General features: G+C 40.8%; 1 protein-coding gene across 1 annotated transcript in view; it reads left to right on the forward strand.

The window, feature by feature from the left end:
* BIN2 (bridging integrator 2) overlaps window positions 1-1154 on the forward strand; it is a 47636-nt gene extending 46482 nt beyond the window's left edge. The window contains exon 12 of the mRNA XM_036762101.1: window positions 506-1154. Coding sequence (XP_036617996.1) covers window positions 506-538 — 33 coding nt within the window. The 3' untranslated portion in view covers window positions 539-1154. The remainder of the gene's footprint in view (window positions 1-505) is intronic.
* Window positions 1155-12764: the final 11610 nt, after the last annotated feature.

A 12764-nucleotide genomic window follows, 5' to 3' on the forward strand; every position in this document is an offset into this window, starting at 1 on the left:
TAGCACCCCCTTTCTCCTTGAAAGGCACTTCTCACTTAGAAATAGGTCAGCAGCATTCTGAGAAACCTCCTGAGACACAGATAACAGACTGGAGTAGAGTGAGGGGGGGAAGGGCAGAGAGAATGATGGACAAATGAATGGGTTCTGGGGTCAGGTTTGAGAATAACTCAGTCACAGTCTGTTACCTGCTTCAAGGGGCTGTTGCGAAGAGAGCCCAGCAATTGCTAACACTGAGGAGAGGCAAGAAGGAGCTGTCCCAAGGAAACAGACCAGCAAGACCATGGCGTGTACCCCCAGTCTGGCCCTCCTCTGTCTCACTGACGCCTCCCTCCTCCTCCCTGCATTCACACAGCTCAGGACCTCCTGGACAGAGTTCAGGGTTAGCTGGGCTTTGTTTCAGCAATAATTTAACATTTATTGAGAGACAAATACAAAAAGGACAGGGCCTACCTCGAGGAGCTTTCTTCCCACTGAATCTCCTAATAGAGTTGTTTTTGTATTCCAGGTGAAGGAATGTCCAAATGAGGAAGAAAATTGAGCCAGACCTTCCCAACCATGACCCCCACACCTTCCCAGCCCAATTTCCTGAACTGGGGAAGTGGAAGGCATGAGAACAAGAAGCCAAAAGGCTGAGGAGTCCATCAGGCCTCCCTTTCTGGGCGGTGTGAATGCTGGCCCTCAAAAACCTAAAGGAGGAGCAGCCTTAGCTAGAAGAACGTTTGACCCGGAGAATATTGAATTCAAGTTTGGGAATTGTTAGCACAATAAAGACTGGTTTTCTTTTTCTCTTTAGTGAAGTGGGGCTTTAGGGATTGCAACAAAAAGCACACACATCATACAGACACCTTTACTCACATAGAAACACACAACATGATGGAAACTAAAACAGTTGTGCGTGACTTAAAAAGCCGAGAAAGTCAATTTTCAGAGTGTTAAAGGTAAATAAACTAACTGTGGTTCTGAATAGTTTGTGTTCAACTCAACAAACATTTATTAAGCACCTACTATGTGTTAGGTCCATCTAAGTTAAGACTTGAGATCTACATCATTAGAAAGAGCATCTTCACTCACCAAGACTAAATTACAGATCGTGTACAAAACGCTGGAGAAGGTTTTACACACACACACACACACACGCACACACACACACACACGCACACACGCACACACGCACACTGCTCTAAGTCCATATCCATCCAGTTGCATCACTTGAAAAGACTACTGATCTGTTGGTGCATCCACTCACCTCTGGGGCTTATCTCTGGGGTGGAATCTTCCCCAGTTTCACTAGATAGTTTAAAGCTTGGTTTCTGTTAAAATACAAATACCCTTGGGTGGGGTCACACTTTTAAGCTGTTATCTGTCATTTACACCTGAGGGCCTCACTTAAGGCTCAGTTTCTGGCCTTCCCTCTTTCCTTGGCCTCTGTCCAGAATCTAATAAGATAATGTCTGTGAAAGCCTTTGTTGTGCAAATGCAAAGTGTTATTATTGTGTCCAAGTGAAAGTGGGTTAGAGACTGAACTGAACACATTTGGTGGAACCCAGGCTGAGTCCCTCCCTGTGTGTGGTGCTGACAGCCCTGGGTTTGGGAGAGAGCTGAAATCTGCCCAGTTTGGAGAAGGAGTGGAAGACACCAGAGTGAAGTTTTGATTAGGGGAGCAGAGAAAGTGAAGGAGGGAGGAAAAGGGGAGCTTTCGGGCTCCAAGAACCTGTTTAGGAGGGAAAGGGGTGCCAAATGGAGTCACATTTATAAGAGCACTTTAAAATTCCAAAGCACTTTCCATTCCTTATCTATTTGATTATCACAACCTTGTAAAGTGTTTGATGCATCCAGCTGGTGGTGCTAGGGAAAGCTGAGAGCCTTGATCCTAAGATGAAGAATGGCCCCAAGTCAGTATGTTCAGCTTTCTTCAGCAAGGCCAAGCCCAAGTCTGTGCAAAAGCTCAGTGGAGCGACCGCCAGCAACGGCTTCCATTTCTAGACTGTGGGTCATAGCTTGGCTTTGCCACTAAGGAGGTATATGTATGACTCTGGGCAGGGCACTCTGCAGACCTTGGTTTCCTCAACTGGAAAATGGAAGTGCTTGGACCACTTGGTCTGTAAGATTCCTTCCAGCTTCTCATCTATGATTCATCTCACTCATTCAACTCACTTATTTTAAAGCTGAGGAAACTGAGGCATGAGTGACTTGCCCAAGGTCATAAAGGACATAGGTCTGTCTCTTTGAGAGGGCTTTCCTCACAGCCACCCTAGTAATGCTATCCTTAGCTTGGAAAATAAGCAATATAGCCCAGGGGGAAAAAAGCTGGCCTCAGAGTCAGGGAGGCCTGAGTTAGAGTCCTCCCTCCCTCCCTACCCTGGGTAATTTACAACCCTGCAACTCAGTAAGACCTTGAGCTGCAAAGATGTTGATCTGCTTCCTTATAGGAGGTTCCTAATTGGGCTACCTACACCGATGAAATCACAGGTCCTGTTAACCAAAAAATCTTTCAATCAACAAATGTTGCAGCTGGGTGGTGCCTCAGTGCCCAGAGCATTAGACCTAAATTCAGCAACCTGAATTTGAGCCTCATCTCAAATCCAGCTTCAGACATTTACAATATACAACCCTGAACAAGTCGCATAACTTCTCTGTGCCTCAGTTTCCTCACCTGTAAAATGGACAAAGTAATAATGCCTAATTCCCAGGATGATTGTGAGGATCAAATGAAAAAAATATTCATAAAATGTTTTGCAAACTTTAAGTTCTATTTGAATGCTAGCTATTACAGACAATGTATACAAATATAAGTATATACAGGATAAATACAAATGATTTATCAGGATTCCAATTCCAGCACTCTTTCTACTATGCCATACTACAGGGGTGTGTGTGTGTGTGTGTGTGTGTGTGTGTGTGTATGTGAGTATGTGTATGGGACCAGGAGTGTGGTAGATGAGTGTGGTTCACTCCTATGAATTGTAGAGTCCATGGTAGTGATGCAGTTTGGGGTTGCTGGGAACCCCAAAATGTCAGGGTACAGGGTGGTGTCCACCTGTAATGAATTCACACAGTCAAGCCTTCTTCCAGTCAAAGTAGCAAGGTTTATTGTAATGCCAATAGGAGTGGGCTAGATTCCTAGTGAATCTGCAACTTAATGGGGCAAAGACTGATATTTATATAAAGAAGAGAAGAGTGAAAAAATCTAGATGAGATTAAAGAGTGGTAAATAGCCTGAGGTGGGCCAAGTTTGAGCAGTGGAATGAGTATTACTTGGTCTGGAGTGGGTCAAGAGCCATAGTGAAAGGATTGTCCAGTATCTAGGTGGGCTGTGATGGGCCAGATGCCTTGGAGCAAGATGCCAGTGATCTGAACTGCTGAAATATATGGGAAAATTCAGGGGCTGGGTTGCTTTCAAAGACGTGGTCTTTTCCTTTTAGGGGTCCAGGTCCCATCACCCCATCATTAGGAACCAATTTTCCTTATTTTCTAAGCAGTTGAAGTTGCCTAAGGGAAGAAAGGGCAGGAGCTTCACAGTGAGGAGTCAACCTTCCTTCCTGGACCTTATCTGGGGCTTAGACCCTGGGTGGTTATGAATGCCCATTTCCTACAGGAGATGGTCTCCTCCATCCTTGCTCCAGGTCTCCCAGACCTAGAGAGAAGACCCCCTGCAGCCTCCATGGATCTCTCTGTGGCTCCATTGACACAAAGTTGTCTGTGTCTGTTTTAGAACAAAGAGAGATCCCTCAGAGAATATTGATAGATGATTTTCATAAAAACACTTTGTATAAAACAAATTGCAGGGACTACTTCCCTCAGGCAAGCAGAAGAAAGACCATTCATAGGACACTATGGGACATCCAGAAAACAAGATAAATGTGGGATGTTGAGAGGTGTCTCTCATTTAACAAACCAGAAAAAAAAAAGGGGGGATGTGGAGAGCTGTGGATAAAGTGTGAAACTCAGAGTCAGGAAGACCTGAATTTGAATCCTACCTCAGACAGGTACTAACTGTGTGATCCTGGGCAAGTCAGCATTGGCTTCCTCATCTGGAAAATGGGAGGGTAATGATGGCGCTTCACAAGGCTGTTGTGAGATAACTTACACAAAGCATTTTGCAAACTTAAAGTACCATGTGATACTAGCTATTATTACTATTATATAATATATATATATGTATACTATTATATATAATCCTGTTTTCACAGTCATAGTTAGAGACAGGTAGTCAGTGAAATAGATAGAGCACTGAACCTGGAGGTGAGAAGGCCCCAGTGGAAGTCTGACCTCACTTGTTAGTTGTGTGACCCTGAGCCAGTCACTTAATTTTATTACCTTAGTTTCTTCATCTGTAAAATAGGGATAATTATTTTTTTAAAATCATTATTTATTTATTTAATACTTTTCGTTTTCAGCATTAGTTTTCACAAGAGTTTGAATTACAAATTTTCTCCCCATTTCTATCCTCCCCCCCAGTCCAAGGTCGCACATATTTGGATTGCCCTATTCCCTAGTCAACCCTCCCTTCTGTCACCCCACTTCCCCTCAATCCCCTTTTCCCTTACTTTCTTGTAGGGAAAGATAGATTTTTATGGCCCTTTGCCTGTATATCATATTTCCTAGTTGCACACAAAAACTTTTTTTTTGAACATCTGGTTTTAAAACTTTGAGTTCCAAATTCTCTCCCCTCTTTCCTCCCCACCCACCCTCCCTAAGAAGGCAAGCAATTCAACATAGGCCACACGTGTATCATTATGCAAAGCCCTTCCAAAATACTCCTGTTGTAAAAGAATAACTATTTTGCTCCTTCCTATCCTATCCCCCTTTATCCAATTTTCTCCCTTGACCCTGTCCCTTTTCAAAAGTGTTTGCTTTCGTTTACCTCCTCCCCCATCTGCCCTCCCTTCTATTGTCCCCCCTTTTTTATCTCCTTCCTCCTTCTTTCCTGTGGGGTAAGATACCCAATTGAATGTGTGTGTTGCTCCCTCCTCAGGTCAAATCCGATGAGAGCAAAGTTCACTCATTCCCCCTCACCTGCCTCCTCTTCCCTCCCAACAGAACTACTTTTTCTTGCCACTTTTATGTGAGATAATTTACCCCATTCTATCTCTCCATTTTTCCCTCTCTCAATATATTCCTCTCTCATCCCTCAATTTGATTTTATTTTTTTTAGATATCATCCCTTCATATTCAACTCACCCTGTGCCTTCCCTTCAGTTACCCTAATACTGAGGTCTCATGAATTATACACACCATCTTTCCATGTAGGAATGTAAACAAAACAGTTCAACTTTAGTAAGTCCCTTATGATTTCTCTTTCTTGATTACCTTTTCATGCTTCTCTTGATTCTTGTGTTTGAAAGCCAAATTTTCTATTCAGCTCTGGTTTTTTCACTGAGAAAGCTTGAAAGTTCTCTATTTTATTGAAAATCCATATTTTGCCTTGGAGCATGATACTCAATTTTGCTGGGTAGGTGATTTTTGACCTCCATGGACCTCTGGAATTTCATATTCCAAGCCCTTTGATCCCTGCATGTAGAAGCTGCTAAATCTTGTGTTATTCTGTTTGTGTTTCCACAATACTTAAATTGTTTCTTTCTGACTGCTTGCAGTATTTTCTCCTTGATCTGGTAGCTCTGGAAATTAGAGACAATATTCCTAGGAGATTTCTTTTTGGGATCTTTTTCAGGAGGCAGTCAGTGGATTCTTTCTATTTCTATTTTACCCTCTGGCTCTAGAATATCAGGGTAGTTCTCCTTGATAATTTCTTAAAAGATGATGTCTAGGCTCTTTTTTGATCATGGCTTTCAGGTAGTCCAATAATTTTAAAAGTATCTCACCTGGATCTATTCTCCAGGTCAGTGGTTTTTCCAAGGAGATATTTCACATTGTCTTCCATTTTTTCATTCCTTTGGTTCTGTTTTATACTGTCTTGATTTCTCATAAAGTCACTAGCTTCCACTTGCTCCAGACTAATTTTTAAGGTAGTATTTTCTTCAGTGGTCTTTTGGACCTCCTTTTCCATTTGGCTAATTCTGCCTTTCAAGGCATTCTTCTCTTCATTGGCTTTTTGGAGCTCTTTTGCCATTTGACTTGGTCTATTTTTTAAGGTGTTATTTTCTTCAGTATTTTGGGGGGATCTCCTTTAGTCAGTCATTGACTTGTTTTTCATGGTTTTCTCACATCACTCTCATTTCTCTTCCCAATTTTACCTCTACTTCTCTAACTTGCTTTTCCGAGTCCTTTTTGAGCTCTTCCACGGCCTGAGACCAGTTCTTGTATTTCTTGAAGGCTTTTGATGTAGGCTCTTTGACTTTGTTGACTTCTCCTGGCTGTATGTTACGGTCTTCTTTGTCACCAAAGAAAGATTCCAAAGTCTGAGTCTGAATCTGTGTCCATTTTCGCTGCCTGGCCATGTTCCCAGCCAACTACTTGACCCTTGAGTTTTCCATTGGGGTATGACTGCTTGTAGAGTAGAGAGTACTTTGTCCCAAGCTTGAGGGGTTGTGCTGTTGTTTTCAGAGCTATTTCTACACAGCAAGCTCTGCCACATCAGTGCTCCTCCTCCCCCAAGAACCGCCAGCCTGGACTGCAACTCAGATCTTAAGCAGGGTATACACTCCAGCTCTGATCTGCCACTTAATTCCTCCCACCAGGTGGGCCTGGGGCTGGAAGCAACTGCAGCTGTAGTTCTGTGCTCAGACCTGCACTACCTCCACTACCCCCAGGGTGGTGGCCCAATCGCAAACTCCTTTCACTCTGTTCCCCGCAGTTTTTCCCCATTAATCTTCTCTGTTGTCTTTGGTGTTTGTGGGTTGAGAAGTCTAGTAACTGCCACAGTTCACTGATTCAGAGTGCTAGGGCCTGTTCCACCCGGCTCCGGGTCTGGTTGGTCTGGGCGCAGCCCACACTGGGCTCTACTCCCAGCTCTGCAATAGACCTTGCCCAGCAACCATCCAGGCTGTCCTGGGCTGGAGCCCTGCTTCCCTCTGCTATTCCGTGGGTTCTGAAGCTCTAGAATTTGTTCAGGGCCATTTTTTAGAGGTTTTTGGAGGGACCTGGGGCGGGGCTCACTCATGTCCCTGGTCCCTGCTTTCCAGCGGCCGTCTTGGCTCTGCCTCCAAATAGGGATAATTATAATACCTCCCTCCCAGAATTGCTTGTGAGGATAAAATGAGATAATGTTCACAAAGTGTTTTCCAAACTTTAAAGTTCTATATGAATGCTAGCTATTGTTATATTAAATGGAGATGCAGATGGCTGGGACAGCACCGAAGGGAAGGAATTTGTCTGCAAGCTTTTTAAAACTGCATTTTGAAGAGGGAAGAGACTGATAAAACATGAACAATTCTCAGTGAATTATGAAATTATAGTTATCGAGATAATCACTCACTAACCCACACACATAAGCCCATTATTTCTCACCTTTGCTCACAGCGTTCCCCTGTGCATAAGCTGTCTGAGCCATAACCATTGCTACTACTGACTCATTTGCAAAGGGCTTTATGGGTATTATCAAATCCAATCTTCACAAAAGCTTTGGGAAGTGGGTGCTATTATTAACTCCATTTCACAGAAGAAGTTTAGAAAGTTAAGTGACTTGCCCAGGATCACACAATGAGTAAGTATCAGAGGCAGGATTAAGTTTTTGAGGTCTTCTGGACTCCAAGCTCAACTCTCCTTCCACTATGATTCACGGCCTCAAATCCAACGCAACTTTTAAAATCCACTTCGAACACCATTTTCTTGAAGCTTTCCCTGCTCCCCTTCACACACTTACCCCTCAGTTGGAAATGATCTTCTCCCCCTTGGGTTCCTTTACATATTTCAAGCATCCGTCGTACATGTTTTGTATTATAGTTATTATAAGCCTGTGCCCCATTCACCTCTTAGCTCCCCAAGGGCAGGAACTGGTATTTTATTTAAACCTTACACTTCCCTCATTGCTAGCAGTGCTCAGCATACATACTGTGTGCAGATGACGCATCTCAAACACACAAGGCTGAATTCAATCTCTTTTTCTCATAGAGAGGCAGCAGAAATAACAGCAAGAGTACTGGACTTGGAGTCAGGACACCTGGATTCTCATCTTTTCTCCATCTTGGACTACTGCAGGGAAAAATCTAACTAGGAGAATCTACTAGGGGAAAAGTCTCACCTCTCTAGGCTCTAGTTTCCTCACATGTAAAATAGCGACATAAATACTTGCGCTATGTCCCTCGTAACATTATTGTGAAGAAAGTGTTTTGGAAACTATAAAGCCCACTAAAAATGTGAGTTATAAGAATAGTACTTGTAACTGACCTGAGGGCTCCGGGGACCAGGGCCCACTTTCTCACTAAGGCACGCTGGCTCTGGGATCCAGGGGAGTGGGCTCAGCCCTGCAGGAGCCTGGCCTCTAAAGAGAGGAGGGGTCCAGCTTTTTCTTATGGTCTCTCTTTCATTAGGCTCCAGCTCCAGAACCTCAGGGAAGATCTCTTAAAGCATAGACTTGGCTCATGCATATATGGGGTTCAGGAGTGTGCTGGCAAATGTAGAATAACCAGCTCTCTTTTAAAAAAACCATGTACACAAGATCCATTTTTAAGTTCAATTTGCATTATTAACATGATACATTTTTAAGTTTAATCTGCAATATTAGCATTTTCTCCATCACTTTCTTAAGTCTAGACAACCAACAAAACAATCAATCAAGCCCTGATTAGCAGCATTTGTTAATTTCCAAGGTAAAGACTTACACTGAAAATTTATCAGGCGACCCTTGATAGGGACTCTCCAAAAGGGATCAACAGAGTTCTTTCTAGAAAGGAACTCAATGTACAGAATAGATCACGTACAGAACAGCTATTTACTTCTTTCACTCCAAAGGAAAAAAAAAACCTCATACATATGCATTGACAAGTATATAAAAGCATGAAAGTGTAAGTTATAATTCCAATTATAATCTCCCAGGAGGTCAATACTTGAATCAACATGAAACACTTTGTGAAACTGTTCAACAGGCATATCACCCTCATCACTGTCTGAGGAATTCATTCAATGTCTAGTATCTTCTGGCAAGCCAGAACATGGCTTAAGTTCATCCTCCTTGGGATTGGCATCTTCTCTGAGTAGAGTTGAAACTATTGCCAGTCACTCAGACTTCTCAATGACTGGAGACCCCCCTCAAGTCCATAAGATAGGCAACAAGACTAGAAACATCCATCTTGGGGTTGTTGTTCAATCATCTACAGCAAGGTAAGGAAACACAAAGGGGAAGACACATCCAGGCTCAGGCTCACCCAGACAAACATATGCTCCCAAGACCATGTGTGAGCAGAACTTCATAACTTCTGGAGGCAGAAGGGAGGACAGAGGGCAGAGAAATCCGCCCCCCTCCTTCCATAGGAAGTCTAAGAGAGAACTGTCAGAGTCCCAAGACACACATTTAGAAGAGGGGGGGAAAAAAAAGAAAGAAATCAAGGGCAGAAATCGCGTCTTCTTTTTAATGTCTTCCGAGTAGGCAGTTCTTGCTACCTAGTGACTGATCCTCTATCACAGGCCCCAGTCATGGGGTCAAGGGGAGGGGATGAGTCAACAAATGGGAACCAATCAGAAGCCTCAAGTTGTAAATGCCTTTTATTAAAAGTCTAAAGCACATTTCTCACTAGAAGTGGCCAGCTATTTATTTCTGGGTGCAGGTTCTGTCAATACTCTGTGAGCAGTGTCTCATCCAGAGCCGAGTCACCTAAAGTGATCAAAGGAGAAGCCTATCCCTACACATGTTCTATGGGATAGCCATTACTACATCCTCAAAGAAGACCAAGGCTGGAAGGGATCTTGTTCAGTAGTTCCCATTTAGTTGTTTACAAACCCCTTGGGGGTTTACAACAATGGTCCAAGGGGTTCTAGCTAAGAAAAAAAAATCTTTAGTGGCACCTCTGCACTGAATAATTTCCCAGTTATGCTACAAATACATTTTTCCTCTGTGATTACAAGCACGTTCATGTTTGAAGCTTTATAGATTTGTTTCTGCAGCACTTCATTATCACTATAACATTATACATACAGCAATTTTGGTGTTTATGCAGAGAGTGCATCAAACTCTGACCACTTCTGACTAAATACAACATGCTCTTGCAATTTCTCAAACTGTCATCAAATTGTTTCCAAACCACTTAAAGCGTGCAAACTGATTCCCAAAGGATAGTTAGATGCATGCACATACTCTCATTTATATACACTATACCAAAGTAACTTTTTTATTCCCATTACCCCGTAATCCTCCCTCATCAGCTGTATAATCATGTGATCAGGTTGTTACAAATGTTTGTGTTCTTGCAATGCAAATGTCAAGCTATTTGAAAGCCATGATCACCGGGCATTCATATTTTAAGCCATATTGAAACTATCACGGACCATAACAAATGTCATATTGCCTCTCTTTGCAGTATTAAGGCCATTTTCCTATTTAAACTCTTTCCCCTGTTTATGTTAGTATTCTATCAGAAGGACTTTCAAATGAACTGGTGGGCAACACTGGTTAATTGTTCCATAGAGTTTTTGTAAGAACATAGCTGGTGTGCCAGTGGTAGAAGAGAAGAAAGTTATATCTGAAGACATTCTTTCCTTACAAATTAGTTTATATAGAAACATTATTTAAAATGAAGCAATATATGTCATTGAATTTTAAGTACATCTATCATTTAATACAGCACTTGCTATCAGCAATAGAAAAGTAAATATTTTATATCATAAATAGAAATTCATTTTTAACAATTGATCAGGTAGTTAAGTCTTCTGCTTGTACAGAGGTCGTGATGAAGTTTAGCCACTGGGGAGTATCCCAGTGACTGTCTATGGTTACAAAATAAAATCACTTGGAGGAATATACATTTCTATCAGTTGTATTGATATAGTATTGTTATATATGGAGAGAGAGGGAGAGGAGAAAGGCAGGGGGAAGAAAGGGAGAGAAGGAGGGTATTGATTGTGAATGTAACCCCAATCCCAAAGCCCAATCATATGAAACCCTCTCCTCATTGGTAGATATGAATGTCTTGCCCTGCTCAAGGGGTGGGGCAGAGTTGGTGAGAATGGAAGACAGGAAAATAATTCAATCTTCTTCAAGTTTCCTTAAAGTCTTTAGGTTTTCTGGCTTCCAGCTTCAAGAGGGAAGATGCACCTTCACTTCAGGTTGCTGAAGGAAAAGAGTCTTTTAAAGAAAAGGCTGCATTAAATTTGATTTTTCATTTCTTGAACTAATGGATATCCACAACTGCAATGTTTAATTCATGGAGAAGTTTTTGTAAATAGTAACTAAAGACCTTTTTTGTCTCAACATTTACAATCCAAACATGAAAGATATACTGATAAGCCTATTGGGGTTTTTTAAGTGGAAAGAACAAGATTTTTAAAATGCAATATTGATGTATTTATTTCTGTGAATGCATAAGAAAGTAAAAAAGCAATTGAAGTTTCACATTTACTAAGTTATCAAATTGCAAAAAAAATTGGAAAAGTCCATTTTATTGCAGAAAAATTAATTTTGCACTCTGACAAAGCAATTTTGAAGTGTACATTTGGAGAAAATTCTGTTAAGAAGTTAGAAATGCTACCCATTTGTAACATAGGATATGTCTGATTATGCTGAGTCAATTGTTATAGAAAGAGTTTTTTAAAGTTACATTTATACTTTGCAATTAGATGAGACAACTGATGTTTGTGACCTAGTGATTTTAATTGTATTTATGAGATATCTGTGTGATTATAAAGTGAAAGAGGATATGTTGTTTTGTCAGCAATTAACAGAACATACAACTGGGGAAGACATTTTTAATCTACTTCAAATAAATACTTTGAAGACAAACAAATTAATTGGTTCTCTTGTGAAATTTGCACAGATGGAACAAAATTGGCATGTTGTTTCAAGCATCAAAAAAGTAACACGAATCTAACATAGACACACTATAGCATACACAGACAAGTTTTGGCACCAACAAGAATGCCGCAATGTAAAAGATTATTAGATAATGCTGACAAAATAATTAATTTTATAAAACCAATGCCCACTAACTCTCAATTGTTTACCATTTTATGCAGAAAGATGGACAAGGAGCATGTTATGCTTTTAACAGAGAGATATTAGGTAACTTTCCCGTGGCAGAGTTATTATTGGTCTATTTGAATGAAGAGGAGAGTTTGTTGCCTCTTCAATGATCATTCCTTTCACTTGAGTGAGTGTACAAGTGATATGACATGGTTACAAAGATTAGTATATTTAGCTAATGTGGTAATAATAAATATGATAAGAATAAATTATATCTAATATCTTTTTAAAAATTAATGAACTCAATACATCATTATAGAGTATGAATACTAACAAATTCAATATTCAAAACAAAGTAAAAAGTGTTATTAAGAAACTAAAATTTTGAGACCACACAATTGATAACAGAACTCAGAGCTTTGTGACAATAATTATTTTATTAGGAAATGAACTATCTTTGAGTCAGGATGTCAACAGAGACATCAGTGATCATCTGAAAGTTTTAGAAGTGACTTTGAATACTTTTCTGAAATATCCAGTGAATTAAATTTTATTCACGACCCATTGGTAAGACTTTTATGTCATATGGCTGATGAATCCACTGTTGAATGGATGAAAAAGAACACTTAATTGACACATCAACAGATTTTGAACTATAAGCATCATTCAAAAACAATAGCCCTGAACTTTTTTGGCTAAAAATAAAGAATTAATTTCAATCTCTCAGCAAGAGAGCTTGCAAAATTCTCCTATT

Source organism: Trichosurus vulpecula, chromosome 5 (assembly GCF_011100635.1).
Source record: "Trichosurus vulpecula isolate mTriVul1 chromosome 5, mTriVul1.pri, whole genome shotgun sequence".
NCBI classification, from domain to species: Eukaryota; Metazoa; Chordata; class Mammalia; order Diprotodontia; family Phalangeridae; genus Trichosurus; species Trichosurus vulpecula.